This window comes from Hydra vulgaris, chromosome 10 (assembly GCF_038396675.1).
Source record: "Hydra vulgaris chromosome 10, alternate assembly HydraT2T_AEP".
Taxonomy (NCBI): domain Eukaryota; kingdom Metazoa; phylum Cnidaria; class Hydrozoa; order Anthoathecata; family Hydridae; genus Hydra; species Hydra vulgaris.
In genome coordinates, this window is record NC_088929.1 from 6,629,635 (window position 1) to 6,645,000 (window position 15,366).

The 15,366-nt window shown below is 28.9% G+C and overlaps 1 protein-coding gene across 1 annotated transcript in view; it reads left to right on the forward strand.

The window, feature by feature from the left end:
- Positions 1-7,233: 7,233 nt before the first annotated feature.
- The window catches only part of LOC101235407 (mitotic spindle assembly checkpoint protein MAD2A), a 52,298-nt gene continuing 44,165 nt past the window's right edge, over positions 7,234-15,366 (forward strand). The window contains exon 1 of the mRNA XM_065807170.1: positions 7,234-7,361. Coding sequence (XP_065663242.1) covers positions 7,280-7,361 — 82 coding nt within the window. The 5' untranslated portion in view covers positions 7,234-7,279. The remainder of the gene's footprint in view (positions 7,362-15,366) is intronic.

The following is a 15,366-nucleotide window of genomic DNA, read 5'->3' on the forward strand; positions in this document are numbered from 1 at the left end:
TAAAAATATGAATTTAATTGGTTGGCAATAAAGTGTTGACGATGGCCGAGGATTTCGTTAAGTAATAGTATTAGAGTCATCACTCAATCTCAATGGGACAAACGCAAACACAAACAGAAACTCATCATTAGCATCGGAGTTCTCAAATCTTTGTTTATAGGTACTGTGGCCAAAACTTCCGTCCTATCCCCATTTGCTTATTAATGTAAGCGACAAATTAGAGGATGCATTTTTGGGAAATTGATTTAGTGTTTCAATTAAATGTTCAATATGGTTTAAAGTTTGATTTCAGCTCGTGTTTTTGAGATAGAAATAAATTCTTCTGGAGGGTAACACAACCTTTTGGATTTACATAAATTATAGTAAGATGGAAACATTTCATGCCCTGCTTTCCTTGACCACTTTCTTGTTTGTTTATAAGAGTGACTAGTACACATGGAATCTACATAATAAGCAAGTGCCTCATCGCTACTCAACTGCCTGCTACCACAAACAACATCAGTAAGTTTTCTTTGCTCTAAGGTTTCTGTACATTTTCTAATAAAAGTAGCTACGTTTCTTTGACCCGACAAATGATGTGCTATTTCAGCAGCTGTTGTTAATTCATTGGCACTCCGCGATTGCAATAAGTCTTTCATCTCTAAAAAACTAAAAAACTCATCTTTAAAAAACCAAAAGTCTACGTCTTTTGGTTTTTTAAAGATGAGTCTTTAAAGTTTTTCTTTGGCCGACCTTGAGGCCGACATCCTTCAGATGTTGTGGAGGACCGATAAAAATTTATTTTAAATTTTAAATTATTGCCCTCTAACCAACTTTTATTTTTATTTAAAAAATGATCCATATTTTTATTGGCTAAAATATCATCTCATGCAGGCATCCAAATTTTTATATTTAGACGCCTTATTGTTGTGGTTATAATATGAACTGCTAACTGCAGAAAGGGAATATGTCCACAAAATTCACTTTTTGACATAAATCAGTTCTAAATGGGTAGACACACCATTTACTACTAAAAGGGATAAACCTGCCATCATTTTTATAGGCATGGCATCAGTTTGAATTTTGTGTTTACCGCAGAAAAGGAACACGTCTGGGACTTGTTTCCTTTCTGCGATCAATATTAGTAACATAAAATAATAACATTTTGCTTGTGACTTAAAAAAATTTCTTTTTCAAAAATAAGTTGTTCAGATGAAAATGAAAATCCTTTAAAGAGAAGAAAAGAAAAGAGTTGTTAATTCAGACAGATATAAAAGGAATGTAATTAAGAAGGCTAAAATGGCAGGAAAAGAACATATAAACATGGTTGGAAAAATAATACAAGCCAAGAAACCAGCATCTAATGTTTGCAGGTAAGCTTTTATCGATTTATTAGTATTAATTGTTATAATAATTCAGTAATGTAGAATCTAGCTTTTTAAATACTTTTATATGTCGTGTGTTCTGCATAAAATAAATCGGCTGAGGGAAATGCACAATACTTGTTGATTTCTGACCGTTGTGTTTGATTATGTGTCATAAAATTTTGCATTTATTTTCAAAATTGTTAACGTAACAAATCTTGTCCTGTTAATTTCAATTATATTTTACAATTATTATCAATTAAATATAAGATAAACACAAATTATAAGATATTTAAATATATATAAATATAAGAACTCGTATAAGTAAAATAGTCATGTAAATGTATCTTTATAAATATAAATACAATTAAATGCATTTTTATAAATATAACTATAAACATTTGCAGCTATTTTGTAAATGGAAAAAAAAAATTTCAAGACGTGTAAAAGTTTTTTTAAAAATAAGAGATTCTCACAGTAATGTTGAGGTAAAGTAAGGAATATTTTTGAGACCAAATTATTTTTTACTTTGAACATAAACTGAAGAATGCTAGAGATGTTTTGTTCATAAGTATTAAGAACTCTCAGTTTTTTCATTATTTGTTTAGCACTAACATATCCATTTGTTAATATGCGGCATGCTTGCTTTTGTTTTTTATAGACTAAGGCTAGTTTTGATTGGTAAGTACTTGCCCAGGCAACATTGAAGTAGCTAACTTAGCTATGCAAATGCAAAGTATAAACTTTTTAGACATACTTTATTTAAAATATACTTAGTTTTATGCATAATCTCAATGCTTTTAGATATTTTATTTTCTAACAACTTAATATGCTCTTTCCAGCTAATATGTTTATTTAGAATGACTCCTATAAACTTTATAGAAAATGCTCTTTTTAATTTTGTTTTGTTAACTAAAATATCTGGAAGTTTTAAATGGTAATGTGTCTGACTTTGATGATTTTGTGAAAAGAATGTATTTGCTTTTTTCAATGTTCAAGGAAAGTTTTTTAGCCTTCAATTAATCACTTAGCACTTCAAGCTCCTGATTTACTGTGTTAAAAATAGTTTTAATATTTGAGTGATTAATTAATTAGGAAACGCCTAGAGTTTTTAGTAGAAACCTAGCTTATGTGTTTTCAAACATAGATAGACATAAATAGCCCCAAACATAGATAAACATAAATAGGCCCAACCTTTTCTTTTTTATTTCAGTTGCAAGAAAAACTGTTTAAAGATTTACACGGTGGATGACAGGGTGGAAATATATACCAAGCTACCTAATATGTAAACCAAAACTGAACAAGACATCTACTTTCAGTCACTAATGGAGGTTTCTGCAGTTAACCGTCAAAGATCTAGACAAGGTTCTTCTTCTGCAAGAGCTAAATCTTTCGTAGTGAAGTACCATATTATGCACAATGGGGTTCGTGCTAAGATATGTAAAAACGAATTTATGAAATCATACGGATGTACTTCCAAACATCTGTTACAGCTACGCAAAACTCCAGTAGTTAAAAGAGGCAGAAATTTTTCTGTTAATGTTATTCTTGACACTGTAATAACTCGTTTGAGAGCTCATATTGAAAAATATCCAACAGAAGCTGAACACTATACTGGAAGAGATAAAGAATACTTACCTTAATTTGGACGTAAAAACTATGTATGAGATGTTTATAACGAAACAGAAACATTTCCTTTCACTTACACTTGGCAGAGAGAAATAAATTCTGTCATATAAATTTTTTTGGCATTATTTCAAAGAAAATTACTCATTACGTTTTGGTCAACCTGCAAAAGACGCATGTGTTGCCTGTGAGGAACTTAAGTTGAAAATAAAAAGTCCTTTTTCTAATGACAATGAGAAAAGACATAACATAGCTTATGATCTACAATAGGAGGGCTAAAAAGTTTTACAACAAAATAAAAGATACCACAGAGAAATGCATATAAGACTCTAAACAAGTTTGATTATGTGTAGATTACATGTTTAATGTGACATTACCTATACCCAGGCTGATTTTTTATATATGAATCACTAACCGCAGAAAAGTAACAAGTCCACAAATCCTATTTTTACAGGAAAGACAAGAAACTGTTTCGACCCTTTATTTTCAAACTTGGAGTTTTCAATTTTTTCCTAGTTATTCAACAATTAGTAGGGGTCTAAACCTCATTTTTGTAGTAAATGAGGTTTAAAAAAAAAATGGTCTACATTAGTAGATCATTTACTAGATAAAAAAAATGATCTACATTAGTAGATCAAGTACTAATGTAGATCATTTTTTTTTTAAACCTCATTTACTACAAAAATGGATCATGTCAATGTTTAAAAATATGTCCTGCACTCATAGCAAAATGTTTTAAAAAAGTTTTGTATATATTTTATTTATTATTTATTTTTATTTTATTTAGGTGCCCCAAGAAGACCCTACGGTCTTGTCACAAAGCACCGCGGAAGTGCAACTAACCAGGGAGTTCACGCCTCCTTCCTTACCGTAACGCAAATACATGTCCAAGGCTTGTTTCGAACCTGGATCTCCTGCTTATAAAGCAAGCGCTCTAACTACTGCGCCACGGCCGCAGTGGTTAGAGCGCTTATATATATTTCAGACCCCTAATAATTGTTGAATAACTCGGAAAAAATTGAAAACTCCAAGTTTGAAAATAATGGGTCGAAACAGTTTTTTGTCTTTCCTGTAAAAATAGGATTTGTGGACTTGTTATTTTTCTGCGGTTAGTGATTCATATATAAAAAATCAGCCTGGGTATATTTGGATAAAATTAGTTACACGCTTTGAAAATTAAAAAACGATAAAGAAATCGTAATTTTAAATAGTTTTTTTTACTAATGTACTAATTAATATTTTGAATTTCTCTTTAGGGAGTATTCATTAATATCGTGGGAATATCTACTAATTGGTTCCTTGAATTTACTTTTGTCCAGCTAGATTGTATGAGTCGTTTCACTGTGTGGCGTTTTGGTTTCGTTAATTCGGTATTGTTTGAATATTTAAAACTTAAATATTTCGAACGTACATGATACACTTCTAAGTACAATAAACTGAAAGTGTATTTTTTTTTCAGTTTTTGTATGAGGGATGCGGTGTTTCAGTCGGATGTGATTTTTACTAATCATCTCTAGATACTGATTAGAGTCATGGACATCTCTAAAACTTTAAACCATTTACATAGTCGGTTAAAAAAACTTGTGGGTTTTAAAATGTAGTTACATATAATAACGTATTATTAATAAGTTATTCTTAATCATAGATTTAAAAAATTTATAGTTTAATTTATTAGCTGTTTATTATATAAACGCATACCACAAAGTTTGACATTTTTTAAACTTAATAGTTTGTTATTCCATCAGAGATATAGTGCTAAACATCTTCAACCAAGTAATTATTAAATGACATTTTATTTATAATTGAAATTTTAAAATGTGCATTTCAGTGAAATTTTTGTCTGCACCTAACGGAACCAAGGCTACTTATATAATATTAGATTTAACTTTTCTAACGTAAGCTTAATATGATATCTGTGCAAGCGTTACGCCTGCGCAGAATTATTTGTCAACTTATTTAACGAGCCACTTATTAAACGCAACACCGTTCGTCACACGCTGCCATCATCACGTAAAAACAGTACTTAAAATGATTTTAAATCGATCATGTGACACGATCGCCGGACGAATACAGTTATATATATTTGTAAGGTCGCTGGACAGTGCGGCAGAATTGCTTCAAAACTGGACATTTGATAAAAATGAAAAAAGGCGTTATGAAACACTTTTTGGTGATAATGTATAAAAAAGAGTCTCTGGTCCCACTTATCCACGTGTTTTTTTAAGGCTGGAACTAACTTTTTACCTTGTAGAACCCATAACCTAGCTCAGTTCTTTTGTTTAAAAAATAACTCGCTTGCGCGAGTTATTAGTACTTCCTTGTTTTTATAGTGTTATAGCTGAAGTTTATTACAAGTTCCAAATTTTTTTTAGAGATTCTTTAATATCAGGTTTGCCGCTATCTTTTGCTAATGAAAAAATAATTTTAAAGTGCTTAAAATATACATCAATAGGTCTTTTAAAAAATGCATTAAAATATTTTATTTTTATTTAATTTTTTCAAACAATGCGCTTTTTGCTTATGTCCACACTTAGATAAAGTTTCAAATTTTTTTTTTATGGTATTGCTAATGATTACAGATTGTAAAACTTTTTTATTTTTTTGCACTTATTTGCGCCGTAATTTATTTACATCAGTAGAAACCAGGTATCGAAACCAGGTCAGAACGCTTGAATTTAATGACGTTCTTTTTTTTTTTTTTTTTTGAAACATTTTTTTGGAGGAAATTTAAGCGAATAAAACTAATCGAGTTTTTGAGTAACTTTTTATGAGTGATTTTTACATTATATTCGATTACTGTAATTTATTTAAACAAATCGATTATTACTATTATATTTTGATCTATTGATATTATCACTAACCGGTTTTTAAAAAAACTTTACTCGAAAATATATTTAAAACGTCTGACAATTGTAAATAATTGTTTAAAAAACTATGGAGTAACTTTTCCTAAGTCTAACAAGTGCCCTTAAAGTAATTATTCAACTTAAAATCCAAAACAAAAAAAAATTAATTTTGTCCAGTTTTAATGCTATTCTGTCCCACTATGTGCCGTACTCAAAGACCCTTTTTTTTTGCCGAATGAGCGCCAAATTTTAATATAAATTATTTCGGACGCAATGGGGATTGATAATAACAATGTTTTAAATTTTCGTGGTACTTTAGAATTTAATAATATTATGTATTTATGTTAAATAATCCATTATTTATTTTAACCTTAAAACTGTGTATATAAATAGTGAGAAATAATAAAAAGCAATCATCCAACTAGTCAAGCGTAATAACTTTTGATATAGTACAATTTTATAAACAAAAGAAGCCATAATAAATTTAAATAATATACTTAAATAACATTTAATAAGTATAGATAAATAAAAGTTACATCATAAAGTTGAAATAAAACATATAAATTATGTGTTTTATTATTAATTATTTTTTGTTGTTATACGTTTTTTACATTATAATAATGTAGAAAACATATAACAACAAAAAATAATTAAAGATAAATTATTAATAATAAAAAGGAAAATAGGATTAACATTACTTTTAAAAAAAGGTTGTTTTTTTTAAATGAGTTAAAAAATTAGTAATAAATTACAGTAAAGAAGACTAGGTAGAGTTGGGAAATATATTAATAATGGAAAATTTCAATCTGCCCCTTTTTGACACTAAAACAAATTTGTCTATGCTCATTATGTTGGTGGATCTGTGACCTTGATTTTAAAACAGTCAGTTCACAGTTCCTAAGACAGAAAAAAAGTTTTACAGTAAAAAAATTTCTTTAGTTACTTGATGTAAAGTTTTGATTGGTATTAAATGATTCTGTTCCTTGTTAAGATCTATTGTTTTTAGAAGGAAGGGTTACCTGCAGATGGTTTGGGATTTTAGTATATGTAATCTATATATGCATTACTAACAATTCATTTAATTTTTTCAATAACTTCACTGGGTTAAACTCCCAAACGACTGTTCAAAGTCTTCCCAGGTGGTATTATCATGGCTTGTATGTTTTAAATATTTTTTGTCACAGGTAATAAAAATATGCCCAGACATTGTAAGAGAAAATCCAATTTTAAATTTTGACTGCAAAATTTGAATCTATTTCAAAAAGACTAAACTTTAGGATTTTAATTTAATGATTGTTCAAAAAAGTCTATTTTTTCCTCCATCTACAAATACTTCACTAATTTATTTCTTAAATAACAGTTAATATCAAGTATTAAGTACAACAAAAAAGTGTTTCTTAGTTTTAATTTAATTTCTTAATTTTTTTTTTAGTTAAAGTTTCTTATATTCTAAATATTTTGAGAATGCCAGTATCTGTTGCACAAATTTCTAAGTCAGATGCTATTACATTGAAGGGATCTGCAGAAATGATTGGGGATTTTTTGAGTAAGTATTGAAATATTCTAATTTAAAATGATTTTGTTTAATATTTTATTTCTTATAATATTAGTTTTAAAGCTTTTGTAAATTTGTTATAATTTTGAAATTTCTCAATCCAGGTATAACCTTTTTTCATAATGGTAGGTTTATGACATAACATTTTTAAGTTTTAATTCATTTGCATCATTAAAAAGTGCTTGAAATCAGTGAATGTGGTGAAAATGCTATCCAAAATGCACATTCCTACAAAAACTTATTAAATTTCAAGCACTGACTTTGGATAAAAAACTCAATATTTTTATAATTTTTAAATCTAGAAACTTTTTTAAAGAATCTTTAATGGAAAAATCAAAAAATTTTGAAAAACTTTGATTTCAATAAAACTTCAGCATTTTTGCATAATTTTATTTTTGATTTTCAAAAACCAAGTTTTAACTTTCATCTATCTCATTATTTCAAAATTTAAATTTAAACAAACTGTGTGCAATAATTAGGGATATTTTGATACCTCATATTATTTAAAGTTAATTAAGCCTTATGACCACCTTATTTGCCCTGTTCCTTAAAACTTTGATTTTTGAAGAACAGGACAGAATAAAATCATTTTTATTTTTGGTGAACAACAGATTTTGGCACTGTTTTAGTTTCCTACCCCTACCATTTTATGATTGATTTCAATAGAGAATTTCATGCTGATTAAGAATCTTATAAAAACATTGACCTGAAAATTTAAGGAAAGCACTCTAATTTGATGTTGTAGTTTAAAAAATTATACTAAAAACGATAATAATCGCCATCTTTTTAAAAACATCTTTTAATCAGTTTTTATTTAGAAACCAATCGTTTAGAAAATCTTTTTTTTTAATTATGCAACCCAGTTTTTATTGTCGTTATTATTGAAATTTATTGAAGTTCAGTTAAATATTATAATGAGTATATTTTTTTCGGTCAAATGTAAATTTTCAGGTCAATTTTTTTCTATGATTCTTAATCAGCATGAAATTCTCTATCGAAATCAATCATAAAATGAAGGAAGGAAGCTGAAACAGTGCCCAGATTTTTAGGGTGAAAAGAGGTAATTTATAAAATAGGCAATTCAAGTAAATCGTTTTTTTTTAATATTTGGATTGGATCCGTTGAAGACATTAATTAAAAGAGAGTGATATGGTGGGTCAGAGTGCGGATTCACAAAACTTTTGTATCTCTTGTATAACTTAAGGAAACTGTGTTGGTTTATTTATTGACAAACATTTCTGAGTGTTTTGGTAAAGTTAGACAAAAAATCTATCAATTTTGAGTTAAATTATAAACAAATGAAAAATCATTTGGTTACATTTTTAACTAAAATAAACAAGGTAGTATAAATGTATCAATAGATCAACTATTATATTTACTCAACTTCTTATGCAATTACTATAGAAATTTTAAATATAAGAACATAGGTTAATTAGTGATAATAAATTTTAACTAAACAAAAAATGTAAACTAAGCAAATTAAATTTAAACAATATTTCAAGGAATATTAGGTACATTTAAAATCTTTATGTAAATATCCTTCTTTTAAGATCCAGGTTGATATACTTTAAATAGTTTTTTTGTTGTTGACAATAATAAGGATTTTACCCCAAATGCAGAGAAATGCTATATTAAATCATATTGTTTGATCAGCAACAGAAAATTTTTGTTGTTGTTGGCCTGTGCAATTATTAAATTCACAATTCTATAAATTTAGAAATTAATTAACATTTTAGTTAAGGCTTTTAATGATTTGTTAAATGAAAACTTCTATTAAAGTATTACTACTTGTAATAAATATTTAATAACTACAATAAATTTAATAACAACTATTTAACAAGATCAATAAATTGAGGTAGTTAAGTTTCTAAAATTATATATTTCCAACAAATATTGATTATTTTCAGATAATATTAAAAAATTGCATTATAAAAAAAATTTAAAATTTCACATTTGGACTCTATGTTTTGTGTTGCAAACTCTAAAAAAGTCATAGGACTCAATGATAAGTATTGAGGTAATGTTATGCTATGAATGCTCAAACCTTTAGTGTTTACTTGTAATATAACCTTTAGAACCCCATAACTCTGCTAAAAGATAAATTTGAAAAAATATATCGCTTCTCATCTTATTTATTGCAGCATGATAAAAAATGCATTCTGAGAAAAAAAAACAATTTAAGATTGTTAAAACTGAAAATAATAAGTTAAAATAGGGCATTTCCATTTCTGTGTGTGAATTTTTAGTTTTCTTTGTTTTAGCAATTAAAAGCTAGGACTTAAAGCAATAAGCAATGATTTTCTTAAAAAACATTTATAGCAAAAATATTTTTATCATATTTTAGGTTACCTGAATAAGTTAAATATATATATTTTGATCTATTTATTTATTTTGCATAATAATATCACTACAGTTTGAAAATAAATAATTTTTAAAACGCTATAGCTAGACGCTTTAGCTATTAATAATTGATGACTTTTAAAATGCTTTAGCTAAATGCTTTAACTAGATATAATTGATGACTGCCTTTTCTCATTGAAAATATATTAAATATGAGTCGTAGAAGTATAATTTAATCACTTAAAATACTCAATATCTACATAAATACTTAAAAATATCTACATGAAATTAACAAGTTCGCAACTTTTGTGCGTTACTTCTGTGCATGATCATTCTTGAACTGCATTTAAATGATTGCTGTGACTATGATACATAGAGAAATCCTGTAACTTTCTGGAAAGCTTTACTTATGTTTAAAACATTAATATTACGCTAAAACTTATATTTTCCGAGGAATTAAAGTTTATTTTATCTAGTAACTAAAATTTGATTTTTTTGTTCTGTGTGTGATTCCGCTTCAAACTTAATTTACTCTTTGTTAACATTACCAATGTATACCATTTTTTGTTTACAAAAATTTTATATCGGTTAGAATTAAATGAGAGCAATTTATAGATTGCCAGTTTTATTATTATGAAAATAATAGACATAACATATACGTGCATGATTTTTTAGAAATGCCCAATATTAAGACTTATATTTTATTTCTAAAGCTTATATTTCATTTCTAAAACTTATATTTCATTTCTAAAGACTTGTATTACTCCTTAATAAGAGCAAGTAGTCTGACTTTATAATAGCAGTAGTTTAAACTTATAAAAGTTTTTTATAGGTTTTATTATGCTATTTAAGTTCCATAGAGAAATTAATATTCATATTTAGCAAAACGGAAAAACTTGAAAGTTATAAGTAATTAATCTATAAAATGCAAAAATTATAGTAGCCTAATATATTTATTTACCCTCAATAACAAATTGATTTTAGTTTTACAAGGATTATAATCAAGTTCTAAATAAACATTTAGTATACCACTCTTTTGGACACCACTCTCAAATTATTTCATGTAAAGCATTACTATTGAGTTTTTTCATGAAAGCACCGTCCTAACAAGTTTTCATCAGATAAATCAATAAATATTGGGTTGATTATGTCCCTAATTACAACAATCTCTCTTGGTTTTTCTTTATGCACATTTGTTTCAATAATTTTGTCTGCTTGGAATTTGCACCAGGTTCCACAGCACATTAAATGCCTTACTTCTAAATATGATGTCTCAAAACTACACAGTTTTTGCAATGTCCGTTTCCAATTTCATACATTTCATTCATGCAATTACTAAATGTAGATTTATATCAAAATCATCAGAAGTTGAAACTTTTTAAGTTAACACATTTAGTGCAATTGAATAGCAACAAAGAACTTAAACTTTTTTTTATTTTTATGATCTATATTTATGTTAATAGACTTCTTACAGTCAGGGCATGTTCAAACAAAGGCAAGAAATCATATAATAACATCAACGACAAGCAACCACTATTAGAGTTAAAAGATACTGGAAGAGATAAAATAAAGTTTATAAAGGAAGATAAGGATTAACAGATGACTTTTGCAGATTATATGAATCAGGAAAACAAGGTGAAGGGAGAAAATTCCAAAGAACTGATGTTTGAAGAAAAAAATAGATAAATTAGAGTTTTTAGAGCACTTAGGAACAGTAAAAAGTAATACAAGAATGAATTTTAGTTGATAGTAGAAGAGACGCTAACTCTTTAGAGCAGTACCCATTATAGTATTTATAGAAAAGAGGAAAAGAAATAACATTACGACAATGTGATAATGGTTGGAGGTTGGCTGCAAGAGCAGATCCAACTATTTTTACAATGTGTTTTTGCATCTCGTCTAAATGAGAGAGGGCATCATTAGAAGATCTGCCTAGATATGGCAACAGTATTCCATACAAGGACGGACAAGAGATTTATAGAGATAAAGAATAGAATCCTGAGTAAAAAAGTGGCGACCATGATAAAGAAATGCAACTTTAGCAGATGCTAATTTTGCAATGGATTTGATATATGGTTTCCAAGAAAGATCAGAAGTAAGAGTTCGTCCTAGAAGATGAAAGGTAGATGGCTCATTGAGTACATTAATGTTCATAATTATAGGAAGATCTAGATTATTGCAAAAACAGTTATCTGAAAAAAATTAAGTTTTCTCTGAGTTCACCAGCCACTAAGAGCCCTATGCTTTAGCAGAAATAAGATCTTTTTCAAGCTCAAATGCCCCTCCTAGCAATCAGAGAGTGTTAGCATCTAGGAAGTGACTGGAGCCCGGGCTAAAAATTAGACTTTTTTCAAATCTGGTCATGGCCCCAGCAAAATTATAAGATTTAGCAGGGGTTTATAGCCGGGACTAAAAAAAAATGCATAATACTTTATATATTTTAATTTTATGCTTACATTTACTATAAGGCATAACTGATTGGCATTTTTTTGCTGACTCCGAATTCCAAAAGACAAGCTTGGCAGATAAAGTAGCTCTGATTACATTTATAATGTGCTTTTAGGCTTTGTGTGAGAGTAAGAGGGTTGTTATACATCAATATAGGAATCCCAATAATATTGCAATATTTTTTTGCAGTAAATAAGTTTTGTTGTCTAACAAAAATTTTGGATTTTAAGTCCAGACTTAAAATCCACAAGCCACTGCAAGCCTTAGGCTGTTACAGATGACAGATGAGATTAAAAATCGGCTGCTTGTTCTTAGCAATCTAAATTTTTGTTAAGAGTATTAAGTTGAATCATCAGCAAATAGAGCCACTTTAAATGTAAAATTTTCATAAAAATTGTTATCGTAGATAAGAAATAATACTGGAGCAAAGATAAAACCTTGTGGTACCCTCAAAATTGCTTGAAATGAAGAAGAGTGTAGGCCTTCATGATTAACTTTAATACTGCTGTTAGAAAGAAATTATTTGAGTGAAATTAGAGTGATTTGGAATTATAGTGATTAGAAATTAAAGTGATTTGGATGTTTAACAATGGGTTAATCTGTTTAACTGTATGACAGGAAGGAAATGGCAATTAGATTCAAGAGTCAAGTTAGAGGAAAAGTTTTTTCGAAATATCTTGTAGAAGTAAAAAGATCAGACCCATAAATAGAGATTAAATGTTAGACTTTAGTTAATGACACTGTTGAAGACTCACTAAGTCTGCTAAAAATTGTGAAAAATGTAAATTATAATTAGCCTTGACTTAAAACTTAAGAGAAGGAATAAAGCTTCCAAACTTTTATTCCAGAAAGAATAAAAGCTTCCAAAATGCACTTTATGCATACACAAGATAGATAAAAACATATATGTTTGTTATTTATTTAAATGCTGGCATACAATATTCTTTTATATTTATATAAACTTTAGAATTTATATGGTGTAGAATTTGCTGAAAGAGAAGATGATCAGATGGATGTGTAATGTGACTATAACAAGACAAGAGAAAGAGGCATAATCTTAGACAGATTAGAAAAAATATTGTATTGAACAACGTTTGTTAGAGAAGATTAAAGTGATTTCGGTATCAGCATACAGAGAGATAGCAGCTTAAGGAAAAATGGTATTGCTAGAAGTAAAAAACTTTAAGAAAGGGCCTTACATATTGTATGAATAAGCTTTAGTTTAGATAAGAAAATGCTCTAGATTTTTTATATCAGAAAAACAGCATAAAAGAGGAAGGCTAAAGCCTGATGATGATGGTGATGATGATGATGATGATGATGATGATGATGATGATATGATGATGATGATATGATGATGATGATGATGATGATGATGATGATGATGATGATGATGATGATGACGACGACGACGACGATGACGACGACGACGACGACGACGATGATGATGATGATGATGATGATGATGATGATGATGATAGTAGTGATAATTATGATGATCATGTTGATCAAAATGATGTTAATATATGCACATATATACAAAAATTAACATGAATTTTGAATTGAAAAAATTTAGGGTGTATAAATGTTTATACAACCCCGATCACAAACCCGGTCTCAGTTTTGGTTATATTTTTTCAAACCCAGCCTGGTCAAATATTAACCCTGGTTGTTTACTATTGGCTTCTTATCAAGACAAGAATAAATGGTAGTATCATTAGCGAGTAATGCCACCTCAAAGATAAGAATTTTAGGAAGATAGTTAATGTAAATTAAAAAAAGTATAGGGCCAAAAATAGAACCTTGAGGAACTGCTAAAATTACAGGAAATGAAGAGTGTTGTGCATCAAGGAAAACTTTTATACTACGATTGGTAAGGAAGGATTTAATAGCCTTAAAGATATTACTTGTTACTCTGCAAGAATAGAGTTTATCAAAAGTTCCAACATGCCAAACTTTATCAAAGGCTTTCGAATTATCAAGAGGGGTAGCCTTAACCGCTTCACATCTATCTAATGCCTAATAAAATCTATCGCTTATTACCTTTAAGATATCAGCAGTAAAATGACTAGATCAAAATCTATATTGATGATCAGAAAGTAAATTATTAGATTCAAGATGAGAGATCAAGTGTTTGTTAATTAAAGACTTAAAAACCTTGCTCATGATAGGAAGAAGAGTAATGGGGCGGTTGTTAGATGAGTCGGATTGCTCTCCAGATATTTTCTAAATATTGATAACAGATGCTGCTTTCCGGCAGGTTGGAAAACAAGAATCCGATAAGCACTTGTTAAATAGTTTTGAAAGTATAGATAGCTCCGAAGAACACTTCTGCAAGACTATAACAGATATATTGTCTGGACCACAGGAAATCACTCTAGATAAAGAAGCTGGAGTGGTTCAAATGTCAAGCAATGAATCAACCTGTTTGTTGGCTGTATCAGGTAGGATGTGATTAGTGAAGTGAAGAGATAAGATTGATGAAAAGCTTTTAGCAAACAATTCAGCTTTGTCTTTGAGTGAGGTAACAAAATCTGAAACATGCAAGAAAGTTGGAATAACATATTTGCTCCTATTATTGACACTGTTGAAGATTCTCCAAAAGTCTCTGGAGTCTAATTTTTGAGATCACCATTAAACCATCGTCATCACTAAGTTCTCTAAACCTAACATTCACTAATATTTGTGGTTTTCGAAGTAACTTTTCTTCTGTTGAGTCTTATCTCTTGCAAAGTTAATTAGATCTACTTGCTCTTTATGAGACTAATTTGAGTTCAGCTGTCTTATCTTGTGATTTTAGTGTTGATGGTTAGCTTTAACACTAAAATCACAAGATAAGACAGCTGAACTCAAATAGCTTTAATTCATGAAGACTCCAATAGTCACATGCTTGGCCTGGGCATTTACATTCATGAGAGTTCACCCATTTTTCTTGAAGCCAGGTTTGAATCCATAGACTATTCTTTTATGTGCTTTTGTTGAGCACATAAAAGAATAGTTTTTCTTTGTAATGGCCCTTGGGTAGAAATATTTTGTCTTCCTACTGACAAATGTGCTTCTTACATAACTTCGTGGATTTAGGCTGGCATTGAATCTTTTATTCCCTCTCGATTCCAGGTCAAGCCTTACTCTTCTGCATGGTTTTCCTCACATTGTGCTGCTGCATTTTCCAATTGAAACCGTTACTTCCATATCTATCAGCCAAACA